We start from the raw sequence: 16,295 nt of genomic DNA on the forward strand, positions 1-16,295 counted from the left end.
ACGAAGCTCTTTGTGGATTTTTCGTGTGTGAGGGGAAGTTTCACATTCTTTTTTGATCCTCTCTTGCGTCGATCGATGGCGTCACGTGAAGCAATTGACAATTTTTGTGTTATCTTTGAAATTTTTGTCCGATGGAATGCGATGTGTCAATGCCAGTTTAGGTAAGTAATCTCCAATAAATAAATTTTTAATAACTAAATTGATAATTAAACTGTTGTGTAAAAATTTCCAGAGTAGTGCTGCACGTCGTCGTCACTGCTCGCTCGCTTATCAACCAATTTATTTATTTATTTGTTCACAAAGAGCGATATGACTCCTCTTTCTCTCTGACTAACTTCAGTATTTCTGTGTGAATTTTATTATTTTTTTGCTTTGTTCTAGATATCTTTATCGGTTTAGCGGGCGTTAAGTCAGCGACCTCGATTGTTGTTGTTGTGAATTTGCAAAGAGAAGAAGCCACATCTGGAATGAAAAAAAAAAAAAAAAATAATTAATTTCTTCAGTCAAAAGGGTTCCGAGAGACAAGACAGAATTTTTTAATGAATGTTGTGACTCTTGCTATTTGCCTCAATTACGTTCAATTAAAAGTTATGTGTTGAAACGAAACTATTAAAAAAACTTTTATTGCTCAGTTTTGCAATAAATAACGAATAAAATCAACGAAACTCAAACAGATAAAAAAAAAAGAGTGAGCAACAAATTATTTGACGAGAGAAAAAAATAAACAAATTTATCAAAAAAATGTGTGTTTAATCAGTACTTAGCACGTGCTACGTGTTAGTAACATACAAAGGCAAGGCGCGAAATGCGTCGACTTGAATTTTTGACGGTGAGTGATAATAAAAAAGTGAGTTGCTTTACAGTTTAAATTTTTTTAATTCTATTTTTTTCAGAATTTTTAATTGAAAAAGCGGAAAATTTTTATCTGAAAGAGTTGTCAAGGGTCAAGATGATACAGATCAACAGAAATTTATGGAGAGGAGTAGATGTGAAGGTCGTTGTCGGTTGAAATTTGACAAGAGAAGGCGTTTTTACGATGATTTTTTGATAGATTTGGCATTTAAATTTATTTTTTGGCATAGAAAGAAGGTTTTTCGGGTGGAATTTGAAAGTAAAAGTTGTTCTAGGTCATTTTTTAGCACAATTTTTAAATTTTTTATTACTTTTTAGGAGTTGTCATGAGAACTTTTGTTTAATTTTGTGCTTAAAATGGAGTTCAAAGACGATTTTTGTTCAAAATGGGTTGCTAGAAGGAATTTCGTGACAATTTTCTTATGAATCAACACTGTAAAAGGGGATTTTTGTTAAAGATATATTACTTGAAGGCGACTTTGTGACACTTTTCAATCAAAATTTTTTGACAAACTGTCTTGAAGATGATTTTTGATCAAAGCAATCACGTTCAAAGGCGTGTGTGTGACAATTTTCGTTAAAATTTACCCTTACAAAGTATTTCAAAGACGAAATTTGGTCATTTTAGAGTTGTAATAGAATTATTTTTGACGAATTTTGTTAAAAATTAAAATAAATTTGAAATAAAATGAATAAATTTAGATTTTTTAAAACCAAAAATTAATTTTGTGCCATTTTTTAGACAGATTTTTTTCAAAAAATCTGCTCCAATGTCAATATTTGGTCAATTTTCTGTTTTAAAAATTAAATTTTTATAAAAATTTTTGGTTAAAAAATTTTTAAAGACATTTTTAGACTTAAATTTCAATACCTGAATCTCTTTTAATGCAAATTTCTGTTAATTTTTTCTTTAAAATATTTTTTTAATTTTTTTTCATTGAATTTTTGTTAAATTTACGCACCAAAATTTTTTTATCGCAAATTTTTATTTAAAAATATCTTCTCTAATTATCACTTCGCGATCAACTACTAATTTTTCATTCAAATATTTAAATTTCATTCACATTTTTTACTCAAAATCTACAACCGGCCACTCCTCCAAAATCTCCTATCACACTAAAAAATCATCGAAATTCATTCAAAACTGTATTTCGTTATCAGTGAATGGCGCCAAACGGAAATCTCATTGCATCATTCATTCAACCTTTTTTTGTAAATTTTTACCGTTCAATCGAAAATCGCATTCCGGCAAAAAAAAAAAATGTTGCCTATCAATTAGTAACATTCAAAACTGTTCCATATTCGTCACTACTAACACTTTTTTATTTAACTTTTTTGTCATTGATGTCATTGAAATAATAAACATTTAGAGTTAAGATGAACAGTTGAACAGGTTTTAAATATCCACATTTTTTTTTTGTATTTGAACAGATTTCAATATTTTTGTCACACGTTTAATTTTTTTTTTGTAACGTGACAATTTTTTTGGCTCGTTGTAAATTTTTAAATTATAAAAAAAAATAAATTGAGTCACAAAATGTTATTTTTTTGTTAAATGACGTCAAATGATGCGATTTCTTATCACGCAAAAATTGCAACTTACAAATTTGTTGCGATTTTAGGACTTTAGACGCCTGCCTACTTTGGCAGTAGTAGAAAAAGTGGAAGAAGAAGAATAAAAAATTAAAAGTTTCGCACTACTATTACCGTCCAGTGCCGTTTGCCGTTTCATACTAACTATTAAGCATAATGTCTGTGTTAACACGAAATGAAAAAAAAAAAGTTTTTAATTCATTCCACACAACAATATAAAATATTATATATGAAATTTGTAATAAAACTATACGACAGAGACCCAAATAAAGCCATACGCGCCGCATCGCATCGCATATACGGAGGAGACGTTGAAGTCGTCGACGCACACACACGGACTCTTTTGCTATATTTCTAATTGTTGTTGTTGGGGCGATATCAATTTTTTGAGTGTCTTCGAATTTCGAGTCGAACGAGGCAGCGAGTGGTGTGTGTTTTTATGAATATATAATAATAATAAATATTTTGATGTCAACATGTTTATTTACATTACGGGCTCCTACGGATTCGAAAGGGGTTATTTTAAACCCTAAAAGGGTTAATTTAACTTTCTTTGGAGTTGATCATCAACAGCCCTAAACGATTAATCCTTTCATGTTATTTTAACTCCTAATGAACCTCTGTGGGGCTAAACTGATCCCTTTTAAAGTTAAGAAAGGCTCAAAAGGAATTAAAATAGCCTCTCAAGGGATTAATTTAACCTCATAAGAGAATATTTTTTCCATTAAGAGGTTAAATTAATCCCTTGAGAGACATTTGAAAACTAAATCAAAAACTGTGTCAAAGCCATTTTTGTCAAATCTTGCTCCTAATGGATAAAAATTTGTCAGAAGGCTCTAATTTATCATTTTTAATCATTTTATAACTCAAAACTGCCAAAAAATTGAAACTGAAAAATTTTTTTTCTTTGACACAGTTTTGTTTTGAAAACCAAATCAAGAGAAAAACTAAATCAAAAATTGTGTCAAAAACTGTGTCAAAGCCATTTTTGTCAAATCTTGCTCCTAATGGATAAAAATTTGTCAGAAGGCTCTAATTTATCATTTTTAATCATTTTATAACTCAAAACTGTAAAAAAATTGAAACTGAAAAATTTTTTTTCTTTGACACAGTTTTGTTTTGAAAACCAAATCAAGAGAAAAACTAAATCAAAAATTGTGTCAAAAACTGTGTCAAAGCCATTTTTGTCAAATCTTGCTCCTAATGGATAAAAATTTGTCAGAAGGCTCTAATTTATCATTTTTAATCATTTTATAACTCAAAACTGTCAAAAAATTGAAACTGAAAAAAAATTTTTTCTTTGACACAGTTTTGTTTTGAAAACCAAATCAAGAGAAAAACTAAATCAAAAACTGTGTCAAAGCCATTTTTGTCAAATCTTGCTCCTATTGGATAAAAATTTGTCAGAAGTTCTTTGACACAGTTTTGTTTTGAAAACCAAATCAAGAGAAAAACTAAATCAAAAACTGTGTCAAAAACTGTGTCAAAGCCATTTTTGTCAAATCTTGCTCCTAATGGATAAAAATTTGTCAGAAGGCTCTAATTTATCATTTTTAATCATTTTATAACTCAAAACTGTCAAAAAATTGAAACTGAAAAATTTTTTTTCTTTGACACAGTTTTGTTTTGAAAACTAAATCAAGAGAAAAACTAAATCAAAAACTGTGTCAAAGCCATTTTTGTCAAATCTTGCTCCAAATGGATAAAAATTTGTCAGAAGGCTCTAATTTATCATTTTTAATCATTTTATAACTCAAAACTGTCAAAAAATTGAAACTGAAAAATTTTTTTTTCTTTGACACAGTTTTGTTTTGAAAACTAAATCAAGAGAAAAACTAAATCAAAAACTGTGTCAAAAACTGTGTCAAAGCCATTTTTGTCAAATCTTGCTCCTAATGGATAAAAATTTGTCAGAAGGCTCTAATTTATCATTTTTAATCATTTTATAACTCAAAACTGTCAAAAAATTGAAACTGAAAAATTTTTTTTCTTTGACACAGTTTTGTTTTGAAAACCAAATCAAGAGAAAAACTAAATCAAAAACTGTGTCAAAAACTGTGTCAAAGCCATTTTTGTCAAATCTTGCTCCTAATGGATAAAAATTTGTCAGAAGGCTCTAATTTATCATTTTTAATCATTTTATAACTCAAAACTGCCAAACAATTGAAACTGAAAAAAAAATCCTCTGACATGGTTTCCTCTCAACAGAAAAATTTTATATCTTGTAGAGATAACTTCATTAGAATTGTCAATGATCATATCTAAATGAAGTTAAAATCACTCCTTTTCTATCCGTAGAGTTGCTCGTGCACGATCTAAGATACGTTTTGTAGATGTTGTCGTTTGCACATGTAGTTCCTTGCTTGCAGCTACTGTATGCACTTAATCTGCTGTTTACAACCTTATCACTTGGAATTTTTCCTGCATTTCGTGCGAGAGATGAGAAAGAGACAACAAGTCAGTCGCCACAGTCGAAAAACAAACTTCATTTTATCAGGTGTGAAAAAATTCTCAAATTTCATTCTTTGTTCTATTTTTTTTTGCTGCCTCAACGCTCGAATATTGATTGATTGAATTGTTTTTTGTAAACATTCGAAAAAAAAAATTTTTTTTTCAATTAATTTAATGGGAGGGTCGCCTTGAAACTGTTTTCATGTCACACAACACTTGTTATTTTCTTATCACTCGGTGATTTTAAGCGAATTTCACGCACAACAAAGCACTAAAAATTCGTCAAAATTTATAACTTTGAACTTGACAGGAGATTTTATTGCAGTTTCCTGTGTAGAACATTTTTTTGTTTCGTTTTTTTCTTTACTGACCTTGTGCGTCATAAAATCCACAATTTTTGATGCTGAGTGGTTATTCGAGTGGCAAAAACGGGATGTTAACAGTTGTTGAGGGACAACACCGAGGCAAAAGCCATTTTCTTTGGTTTTTTCGGGACACACACTTGCTTTATGTTGCTGCTCGAGAACCTTTTTCGCAACAAATAATCAGCTGTGATGTAAGTGTAGGTAGAAATGTACGTGAAGGATATGTACGTGTCCTGGGAAATTGTGTGACTGTGTGTGTGCGTTTGACAGCGTTTGTGTAGGAGGAAATGTCGTTTTTCAACACACAAAGGAAAAATTGTGTGCGCAGTTCGTTTGGAGGTGTGTGTGATAGGGCGACGATGGTGAAAATTGTTTGAAAAAGGCGTTGTTTGGTGATGAAAAATTTAATTTTTATCGAAATTTTGATTTTTTTTAAATTTTCAAAAATTTATGGGTCAAAAAATTTTAAATTTAATTGATCAAATTTTTTTAAAAAATCACGAAATTTTAAATTGTCTAAAACTTGACCAAAAAACTCAATTAATAAAAACTCTTTAATTTTTCTTATTTTTTTCAGTTAAGGACAAACAGAGAATCAGCATGCAACACGGAAACTTTTGACGTTACCTTCAGAAGGACTAATTACGGGCAACATGAACCTATGACGTGGATGTGTCGGCTCCTGAACGAACTAATAAATCATTTTTCCCTAACAGTTTCACAGAACTTGGATGGATATTTTAGTTTCGGTGTTTCACGAACTAGATTTAAACAAATGGCTCTGGAACTGGCAACATCAGACGATTGAGTCGATGGCGGAATCCTATAGGGAAAAAATAATTTGGCTTGTCCAATCGCTGGTGAATTTTTGTTCTTTCTTGTATCTTTTTATGTTTTATATCATGACGACTTTAATGGAAATTACCTCACTAATCTTCAAAACTCATCAAAAATGGGAAAAATTGACTTGCAATGTAAAAAGGGAATAATAAGTCACTTTTTTATAATTGACTTACTTGACTTGCGGTGATTTCCCTCCAGTTTTGGCGGTTCGTTTCGAATCTCGGCCTCCGTACTTCGTCTCCAAGTTTTACGAGGAGCTCCGCGTCGCCTTGAGCCCTGAGGATTCCACAAAAGAGGTCTTCTGCTAATGTGATCGGTGTCACGACGAAGTGTATGTCCCACCCAGCCCCATTTTCTTCTTTTCACTTCGATTTCGACAAGTTCCTGCTCGCATCTTTTATTTAATTATTTTTTAATAAATTCTTTCATTTTCATTATTCGCTTAAAATTGACAAAAATTTTCTTAAAAGTCGCGAAATTTAAATTTGACCCATTATCTTACTTAATTGTAAATTTCAATAAATTAAAATTTTAATTTATAATTTACTAAAGATGATAAATTAAAAATAGGTGAAAATCGGCCAAAGATGTCAAAAAATTGAAACATTTCTTAATTTTTTTTTAATTAAAAAGTAAAATCTCACTAAAAATTAATAAAAATATCTTCATTACGCGGAAATCCCTTCAAAAGAAAGTCATTCACCTTCAGATCATTGTCATGTTGCTGCAATTTTTCCTCATATACATAACAATCATCATCATGCTCCAACATACTGTTCTAGCAATAATAATTAATAGAAGAGCTCTTTGTTGCATGAAAAAACTCACAAAAATGTAAATTAACTTCGATTACAGCAACTAACTGCCAATCCGAACAATACACAAAACATACACTTGACTCAACTCCACTCGACTCGTCAGACGAAACAATACAATCGCTTCCACATAATTGTTTTAATTTGCTGATGCTTTTTTTTTCGCCATGAAGAGAGAAGTCTGTCTATGTTACCGTGAAGAATGGATACGCTCCATAATTCGAGATATTCCATATTGCACCGTAAATTTTTATTTTTTTTAGTTTTACGTTGGATTCGGAGCGAGCAAGAGCTCAAAAAATGCTTCCACGAGCGAATTCTTCGTCAGAATCAAGCAGTTCCCGTCGAGGTAGTTTATTTATTTATTAAAAGTTTAAGACAAAAGAATGGCAGATTAAAAGATAATACGAACGGAGTGTGTGTGGAGTGAAAGAAAAAAAAAGGGAAACCTCCAATAATGCACAGAACGAGCGCAAAAATTCCAAAAGCAAGAGAGATATGATAGTGTAGCAAAATAAAAATAACAACAATTTAATAGTTTAATCGTGATATGCGTGATTTCAATCCTCTCTTCCTTTATGTGGACGTTCATAGGCAGCAACGTTGCCCGCGATCCATCGTTATTACTCGTTTTCGGTTAAAATCGCTTGTTGTTCCTGCCTCGATCGTCGTTGAAGAATGTAATCTTCATAAAATGAAAAGATTTTTTTTTCTTTTCTTAAATCCATCATCAATTTTATCTCATAAAAAAATGGAATTTTTCATAAATTGACTAATGCCTCGCTTAACAGTTTGATCTGGTACTAAGTACTTTATGGACAACGCCTCGCAATTCATCATAAAATATCCCACACTCCTCATAAGTATCCGCTGCTAATTATATACTACCAAGCAAGCTGAACCGAAACCGTGAAAGGCCCCGAGGAATTCCTTCGAAACTCGCACAAATTGGGGCCCGTTATGAATCGTTTATCGTTGTTGCTTTGCTCCAAAAAAAAAAATCGAATGTCACTCCAACATCAATCAAGAACTGTGCGATATGGCTTTATGCACACAAAAAAAATAAAAAGTTAAGAAAGCAGTTCGCGAAGACGTTTCACTTGAGGAACTCTCGAAAATTTCGTTCGTATTTAGTCGTCACATATGAGAACATATGCTTTGCTTCCCTCCTTCTCTCTTTTTTTTTGTTCGTTTGCATCACTTTGGTGTAATTTGAAAACATGTAATTTATTTTGAACGAAAAAAAAATAAAAATACCAAAGCATAAAGTGCAAAACAAAGGTCAAACAATTTAATTTGAGGCGCGCATCAAGAAGGTAACACACAAAAAGGAGGATTTTTAGTGGATTTTGAAGAGAAAAACGGATAATGAGTCACTCGTTAAAGGAAGATAAAGCGCATTTTGTGCTTAAAATTTACTTAAAAAGCAGATTTTGGTTACAAATGGAGTTAAAGAGATTCATTTTGTTCATTTTTGGACCTCTAAGAGTTCATTAGGTTCATTTTTATAATTTTGTTTTTTCAATAGGAACCTCAAAAGCTACTTTTGCTAATTTTTCGGATCTTTTACGTTCATTTTGATAAATCTAAACTTTAAAAGATTCATTTTAGAATTATTTTTTTTCGATCACTAATTTTTAAATAAGGGGTTCATTTTGAGTTCATTTGTTAGTTCATTTTGTATATTTTAATTAAAGGACCTCTAACAGTTCATTTGTTACTCCAAAATTTAGTTTTATTCATTTCTGTTCATTTTAAGATTCATTTGGTTCATTTTTTAAAACGTTAAAAAGTTCATTTTCCTACATTTTGTTAAATTTCTGAATGATCAAAAGTTCATTTTGATAAACTTGAAGCTTTTATAAAGCAAATTTTTGTTCATTTTAGACCTCTTAAGTTCATTTCGTTCATTTTTAGGACCTCTAAATTTGAATTTTAAATTGTAAAAAGTTCATTCGATTGATTTTTGAAATATCTGGAGTTTCATTTAATCATTTTAGAAAAATTTCATTCAAATTTGTACCTCTGAGGTACATTTGATTCATTTTAGACCCCTAAAATTTTTTTAAACTTCTTTTGGGGTCTCTCAACGTTAATTCTGGTCATTTTTTTGAACTATTCTAAACCATTTATGTAATTTTTAAACTTTTGAAGATTCATTTCTAATCAATTTTTTGTACCAAGGAAGTTCATTTTGTTCATTTTTGGACCCCTAACAGTTCATTTTATGAAAAATTTTGAATTTTAATTCATTTTCTTACCGTTTTTTGACCCAAAATAAGTAAAAAATGAGTTTTTTTCGAACAATTTGAAATACTCTTCAATTTTATCTGAAAATTCCTCAACGAAAAAATAACTTGCGATATGGATAAATGATTGAACGACGATAATAAAATAAAAATAATAAATAAATCACAAATAATTTGACGCGATTTTCGTAGCGCAGAAACGAGTACAATCTTGCTACAGGAACAGTTGCATTTACGTTACCGCCACGCATCATCGTGCCATACAGTCCTTTATTGTTGCTGCGAGATATTATTGTTGATCTGTTCCTCTTTAGTTCTTATCAAACGTTCGCGGTGTGCAGATCGTGATTTTTTTGCAACTCGTTTAATTTTTTTTCTCTTGCAGTTGCTGCTGCCTTGCCAAATTATCCGGTAATCAATACTTCGTCGAGTAGTCGTCATGAAGGTGTTGCGTTAGGGGATCGCGGGAGTGCAGCAGTTCGTCTTGATTTTCGCACGCGACGCAACATCCAGCGGAATATTTTGCCCGATTTGGTCTGTGACAGCGTTTTAAGTGGCTTTCGACGGTACAACGCCACGCAAAGAACTTCCTCAGCACCGCCCGTTGTCTCGACTGAACCTGTACAAGAACCGGAAGCTGCTCCAGTTGAACCGGAAATAAAAAATCCTGAACCGGAAATGGGTCAAAGAATTTCCCATCCACAAAAACCAAATATTTCCTTTGCTTGGGTTTTACGTGGCGGCGACCCAAATAGCTCCTCGTCATCGACAACCAGCTCGTCATCGTGCTCCTCCTCAGTTTACCAAAATTCATCCGTTTCGCGTTCTTTTACATGGGACCATCCGCACCACAAACGACGAATACGAAACGCACAATGCAAAAGTCGCAAACACCATCTGTTCAACGAAAAGAACTTGAAAGCGAACGATCTCGACGATTATCGAATTGTTCGCAAGAATTTGCTAGAAACAAGCGAAAAACTGAACAATAATTACAATGAAACGCTGGATTTTGAGTGTTTAAGTCTCTCAACGGCCGAAACGACAACTTCTATCAGCAAGTGTGTCGATAAAGCGACGAATTTGAAGAAGAAACGGTATCGCAGCAAGTCCCGAAGTCGTCTGGAAACCACGGGATGTGATGAATTTTCAACCAAAAGTGTCGCGAAAGAGATTCCTGACAGTAATTGTGACACCTCAGCCTTCGATGAGTACTTGAAAAAGGTGAAAAATGAAAAAATAGTGAAAAATTTTGAAATTTCTTATGAAAAAAATAATTTTTAGTGCTCCTTACTGTGTCCAGCGAACCTCCCGATGGTTCTCGTATCCGACACAATAATGTACCAGACGAGAATTGGATACCAAAGTGAAATTTTTCTCCCTTTAGGGACCTTGATCAAGGGAATTTTCAAAGTTCATGACTGGATTTACGTGCAACTACCTGGAAAAATCGATCATTCCGGTTACGTGACAGCTTCTTCGTGCATTCCCATGGGTATTGTTCCCAAAAAACATCAGTAAGTCACTTTTTTTGCTCCAAAAATTCATTTTTAATTAATTTTTCATCACAGGTCACTTCATCGTCCCCCAAGGCAAGCCCTTCAAAATGCTCGAATCACCTCAAAATCGACAGATAACCTGAATTTACTGCTAAAACCCCGAAATTCTATGCAAAAAAGTGAAAACGCGATGACCGGGACACAATTTGAAGCCTTGTACGCGCGCGTTATCGACAAGCTCCGAACGAATTTAGAAGAATCGGAAGCCAACAAATACAGCTTGAGTGCACAAAATCTAGAAAAATTCAACGTTTTGAGTAATGAAGCGATACAAAAGCAAGAAAATATTAAAATTTAAAGAAAATAAATTTAATCAACAAATAAACGAAGATATACTTAAGTTGTCGAAAACGATTAGAATCATCACAGGAGTGCCATTTGCTTGTGATTTTAGCTGATGAATTACCGAATAATCGATTTTTGTGTCAAAATTTACAACTTTGCCGTAGAAATTGGGTTTGGATTCGCTTATTTTGTGTTTTTTCGCTTCTTCGGCAAGAAAAATATCGAAATCGAAGTCAATTTTTGATGAGTTTGGATCCTCAAGGACTTCAATGATGTCAAGTTGTGAAAAAATCGATGAATATTCATGAGTTTCGTTGCTCGGAAGAATTGTTTTTGCATCGTTAATAATTTTTTCTTCAGTTTGGATGTCAAGTTTTGGCTTTTTAGCGACCGGCGCTTCAAAATTACATGAACCCGTGGAAGAATTTGGTCGATTTCCATTAAAATAGGCACAAGTTTGGTCAAATTTGCCGGAAATTTGTTCGTCAAGTCGTTCAGAATTAATTTCCTTCCAATTTAAAAAGTGAATTTTGGACCTTAAACAGTCCCAGATGTCATTATTTTCGGTTTTTCTTTCTTTTTGCTCTTCAACTTCTTGAGAATTATCAATTTTTGTATCGATTTCTTGGATTTTTCGATGTTTCAAGGCTACAAAACCAGATTGTAATAGATTTTTGTAAGCCATATACTGCTCGAAGGTCATTTCAGCATCGTCGGTACCTAAAAATAGCGCGTAAGCTTGTTCAATTGAGATTATCACGTCGTTGTAGTAGACAACCAAGTCATTCTAAAAGACAAAAACACAAAATTAATCTTTTAAAAAAATTAAATCAGGACATTTTCTCACAATTTCCATCAAATATAAGGCCTCATAAAGTCGCAAATGCGTTCCCTGCTTGTCTTGTTGCCCAAAATAACGATGACTAGTGCCTGTCAGAGCTTTAACTGTAACTGAACGACGTTCTGGATTGAAATTTCCCTGCATTCGTGAGTCATGGCGAGCGATTCGTTCCTTGCAAGAGACTTCTTTGTAATTTCCTGAAAGAAAATCCAAGTTTTAATGATTTTTTAAGGGCTTAACGTTAAATTTTACGTTTAATTCTGGCAAATTCCTGCAAAGTTTCTTCTGAATTGTCGATATTTACACTTTTCAATCCAGTTACTATCAATTTTTGACCTAATTTGTCAGCTTCTTTGATCAATTGGCTTCCACTAAAAGTAAAAAAGGTCAGTTTAAGGTCCATTTTTGATAAAATTTAGTCTTACCTCAACATTTTTTTACTAAAATTATAAAATTTATTCCAAACACCGGCAGTTAACAGCAAATTTTTGATAGAAAAATGACTTGATTTTGAAGACTTTTGATTTTTTTGTGAAGAATGAGTTCCAGATTTTACAAATTTTAATAAAAATCGTCAGAAAATTAATGAAAAACCAAGAAAATTAACAAAAAACACGAGATTCCGGCAAACTTCGCCCTGAATTAAAAAAAAACAATGTTTTGATCTCTTTAGCCAATCAGAAACTCGTATTTCAAGCTCTTTTCTGATTGGTTAAATTTGAATTTCATTCCCGTTAATGTTCGTTAATCTTCAATTTAGGTCACGTGGTTAAAAAACGTTGAAAATTTTCATAAATACATAATTTTTCTTTATTTTTCATGTAAATCCGGTATTTACACTGGACCAATCCATCCATAAGGAATGTCATATTTCAAGATTAAGTTCTCCAAAAAGTCATCCAATGGTTTATAGTACTCCAACAACGCATCTGCTTTAATTTCACGCTCTCCTGTGATGGTAAATAGCACTTCAGACCAATTTCGGGAGGCACCCATCGAGAGAGCTTTCCTATTTTTTTTATTAAAAAAGGTAAATTTTTAATTTTTTCTAAAATTTCAAACAAAATTTAACTAACTTTAACAATTTTCCCGCCTTTTTAGATCCATAAATGTCACATCGGTGCAACGGCATCGGCAACTTTTCCTTTCCAGCGACGATTTTTCCAAAATAAGTGACTTCACATAATCCTTTAAAAATTTGCGCTTGCAAGAAACTCGCCAAAAAATATCGCATCATCGGAATATTGTCAGCAAAGTGAAATTTTACGCCAGCATCAAAGGCATCCGGATTCCTTTCCGGCGGATTACCAGGAGGCTTAATTCCGGATTCTCGTTTCGTGATTGTCCAAAAATGTTCGTTGGCTTTGCTGTATTTGACCTTTCCGCTAAACAAATCCCATCGAAAAGTGTCCATGATGTAGGAAAATGGGATCTGCGGGACTTTTGCTAGAGCCATGTGGATCAATAAGGTAACGTCAAAGGCGCTAATTTGATTAGTTTTTGGCTTGTCTTTATATTTTTCGCGTATTTTTTCGTTAATTAGCTCGTAATCGGGAATATTTGTTCCAAGAGTCTCCAAATCTGTGAGAAAACGATCGCCTAATTCAATTTTTATCTCTTCCACGATGCGATCTTGCTGTTCTTGGCGACAATAGATGCCACAAAGGTACTCCTCGGTGAAGGCTTCGTCTTGTGTGTGGTATAAATATTTGTCTTCGATGAGTCCGAGACGCGAAAGATGCTGCGGTGTCATCATTGCGGTGAAAATTGAGTCACCAACTGCCTCACCAAAGGCTGTCGAAGTTGCATCTTGAAAAATTGACGGTTGTTGGTCGTAGTTCATGTAATATTCGATGTGACCCATTTCATGAACGATGGTGTAAAGGTCATTGATGGTCTTTTCCGCACACACAATCATCCTAAAATCACCTTTTTCGTACATATTTGCCGCAGATCCGTGACACTTTGAGACATTTGAGCTCTGTTCGAAGATACTTTTCTGCCAAAAAGCCTCCGTCATGGGAAATAATCCAAGGGACGAGTAAAAATCTTCACTGCGACGCACCATATCGCGTACATTCCACTTTGTTAACGAGAGTCTGTCATTCAAATCGACTTCGGCATAGGGCAGAATCAAATCCGGGATCAGCGAGGACCAATCCTGGGCATACATGTTGCCGAAAATGTCAGCAGGAATCAAGCTGTTGAAGGTAAAACCTCGAACATTGGGATATTTTTCGAGTAAAACGTGTCGAGCGACGGAAAAAAGCTTCGTGTACAACGGATTGATGTCCATTAACAAATTATCAGCAGTACATTTCAAATTAGGAACATCCAGTTCTTCGATCCAAACTTCGCTGAGGTCACGATAACCATTGTTTTTGGCACCAACATTCATTATTGGGATGGCATCGGAGAATAAAGTGCCGATACGAGGTCCTATCGCTTGACGAACCGACTCCCAAGCCCAACGGAAGATCATGTCGCGTGGCAATAAGCATCTGAGTTCACCAAATGGACTGAAATCTACATTAAATAATATTAATTAAGTATTTGAGGTAAGAAATTTTAAGTTTGAAATACCTCCTTTGATGATTTTTTCCATATCAGGTTCATTTTTCATGCAAATGTAATCACTCGCATTGGCATTTTCTACTTTTTCAGGCACTTCTGCGTCACCAATGCGATAAAATTCGCCCTTTTCAGTCTTCATGTAAGTATTTTTCGGTAAAAGATGGATTTTGCGGCAAAAGTCGAGGTCTTTTTTGACACAAACTTCCGTTTCTGTGTTGATTTCGAAGATTTTTCCCATTATTTGATTCAGTTCACTATGAAAATTTTATTTTTTTAGTAAAATATTGCAATAAGAAGGAAAATTTATTACCTTGCTTGATAATTTGTGAATTTAGGTCCTCTACAAAGAAGATAAATCATCCGGAATTGATCACGTGTAAGCTCTGAATGGAATTTGGTGCTGATGAAATTTGCTTCGTCGCATCGTAAATTGCGCCATTGCGATTTTATGGTTGTTAGCTCCACGCCATCGGAGTTTAAGTGGTCAGAGGGATTGATGCTGTAAGGAAAAATAAAAATTTTAGAAGTTTTTATTAAAAATTTTTCAGTTTTAGACAATTTTTTTTTCATAAATCTCAAAAAAAGGAAAAATTTCAATCATGAAAGATCAAACAAAGAAAAATTTCAACCCTGAAAGATCAAACAAAGAAAAATTTCAACCCTGAAAGATCAAACAAAGAAAAATTTCAACCCTGAAAGATCAAACAAAGAAAAATTTCAACCCTGAAAGATCTAACAAAGAAAAATTTCAACCCTGAAAGATCAAACAAAGAAAAATTTCAACCCTGAGAGATCAAACAAAGAAAAATTTCAACCCTGAAAGATCAAACAAAGAAAAATTTCTACCCTGAAAGATCTAACAAAGAAAAATATCAACCCTGAAAGATCAAATAAAGAAAAATTTCAACCCTGAAAGGTTTCTCAAAAGGAAATTCCAACCCTGAAAGATCTATATAATGAAAATATTAACTTCATAACCTTCAACCAACGAGAAAAAATCGAAAAACTAATTTCCAAGCAATTCATTGACGAAAATTCTCCACTATCAATGAAAATTTTACGACTTTTATCGTCACAAAAATTAATTAAGCTCCCGTTTAATAACTTTTTCACAACAACAAACAACTGATTAACTGATTAGATAAGTGCAATAAAATTTTCCTCGAAAAAAAAAACACTATTGACACAAAACCCATGAAAAAGTCATAAAAATGCTGAATAAATAAATATGTTGCGGATGAGTAATGATGTGATGAAAATGCTTTGAAGTACCTCAACTCCCATGCAATTGCAGCAATAATCTGCGATAAAAGTCGGTGTTGTTCGTTTAATCGATCGAACCAGTCATCGATGTCGTCGTTGTTGGAAAATGTTAAGAGATTAAATTTTTGCAGCAATAAATTCGTTTCGTTTTGCGTGAGGCGAGTTCTTGATGTGGCATTATTTGCACAAATTATCGGAAAAATTCTCAAAATAAAAATTGAGAAAAATGAAAAAAAATTAAAATTTTTCATTTTTGTTTAAAAAAAAAATTTTTTTTATCACTTTTTAATTTTTTTTTTAAATATTTTTAATAAATTTCACTCATGCCACGTTTTTTTTTTATTTATTTCAGATTTTTGTCGTTTTTCATGATTTTTCCCCGATGTCGATGCCTCAACAGTTCACGAACGACTAACTTCAAAAAGCAGCTTTTCCACTTTTATAATCTTCTTGTCTGTTACTGTGCCGCTCGTCGAACTGACTGCAAAGATAATAAAAATGAAAATTATGTTAAGGCAGAGATAAGCGACACAACAGGTGGAAATCCTTCCATGAAACATGCGCGCCTCTCGTCGAAGACATGCCGTTGAAAGCCTTTGGGCATT

At 33.0% G+C, this 16,295-nt stretch overlaps 3 protein-coding genes across 3 annotated transcripts; 1 reads left to right on the forward strand and 2 right to left on the reverse strand.

Moving 5' to 3' along the window:
• The first annotated feature begins 7,219 nt into the window (after positions 1 to 7,219).
• Positions 7,220 to 11,025, forward strand: LOC134828919 (uncharacterized). The gene is made up of 4 exons (XM_063841910.1): positions 7,220 to 7,268; positions 9,554 to 10,392; positions 10,453 to 10,685; positions 10,740 to 11,025. The coding sequence occupies exons 1-4, from the start codon at positions 7,220 to 7,222 to the stop codon at positions 11,023 to 11,025; spliced, it is 1,407 nt and encodes a 468-aa protein (XP_063697980.1).
• LOC134831610 (uncharacterized) lies at positions 10,972 to 12,461 on the reverse strand. Its single transcript, XM_063845390.1, has 4 exons — positions 12,279 to 12,461; positions 12,106 to 12,224; positions 11,860 to 12,050; positions 10,972 to 11,799 (listed from the first exon to the last, which is right to left on the reverse strand). The coding sequence occupies exons 1-4, from the start codon at positions 12,284 to 12,286 to the stop codon at positions 11,041 to 11,043; spliced, it is 1,077 nt and encodes a 358-aa protein (XP_063701460.1). The 5' UTR covers positions 12,287 to 12,461; the 3' UTR covers positions 10,972 to 11,040.
• A 225-nt stretch (positions 12,462 to 12,686) lies between these two features.
• Positions 12,687 to 16,029, reverse strand: LOC134828921 (angiotensin-converting enzyme-like). Its single transcript, XM_063841911.1, has 5 exons — positions 15,700 to 16,029; positions 14,738 to 14,926; positions 14,437 to 14,681; positions 12,930 to 14,379; positions 12,687 to 12,862 (listed from the first exon to the last, which is right to left on the reverse strand). The coding sequence occupies exons 1-5, from the start codon at positions 15,939 to 15,941 to the stop codon at positions 12,688 to 12,690; spliced, it is 2,301 nt and encodes a 766-aa protein (XP_063697981.1). The 5' UTR covers positions 15,942 to 16,029; the 3' UTR covers position 12,687.
• Positions 16,030 to 16,295: the final 266 nt, after the last annotated feature.

Source organism: Culicoides brevitarsis, chromosome 2, assembly GCF_036172545.1.
Source record: "Culicoides brevitarsis isolate CSIRO-B50_1 chromosome 2, AGI_CSIRO_Cbre_v1, whole genome shotgun sequence".
Lineage (NCBI taxonomy): Eukaryota > Metazoa > Arthropoda > Insecta > Diptera > Ceratopogonidae > Culicoides > Culicoides brevitarsis.

Bases quoted from the DNA above. Each gene is read 5' to 3' on its own strand.
- LOC134828921 (XM_063841911.1), bottom strand. From the start codon at position 15,941: ATGAAAAATTTTAATTTTTTTTCATTTTTCTCAATTTTTATTTTGAGA. The intron at 14,380-14,436 runs GTATTTCAAACT...TATTTAATGTAG, and splicing joins GGAAAAAATCATCAAAGGAG to ATTTCAGTCCATTTGGTGAA. The intron at 12,863-12,929 runs GTTAGTTAAATT...TAAAAAAAATAG, and splicing joins AAGGCGGGAAAATTGTTAAA to GAAAGCTCTCTCGATGGGTG.
- LOC134828919 (XM_063841910.1), top strand. From the start codon at position 7,220: ATGCTTCCACGAGCGAATTCTTCGTCAGAATCAAGCAGTTCCCGTCGA. The intron at 7,269-9,553 runs GTAGTTTATTTA...TTTCTCTTGCAG, and splicing joins ATCAAGCAGTTCCCGTCGAG to TTGCTGCTGCCTTGCCAAAT. The intron at 10,393-10,452 runs GTGAAAAATGAA...AATAATTTTTAG, and splicing joins TCGATGAGTACTTGAAAAAG to TGCTCCTTACTGTGTCCAGC.
- LOC134831610 (XM_063845390.1), bottom strand. The intron at 12,051-12,105 runs GTAAAATTTAAC...ATTTTCTTTCAG, and splicing joins GGAATTTGCCAGAATTAAAC to GAAATTACAAAGAAGTCTCT. The intron at 11,800-11,859 runs GTGAGAAAATGT...TTTGTCTTTTAG, and splicing joins CCTTATATTTGATGGAAATT to AATGACTTGGTTGTCTACTA.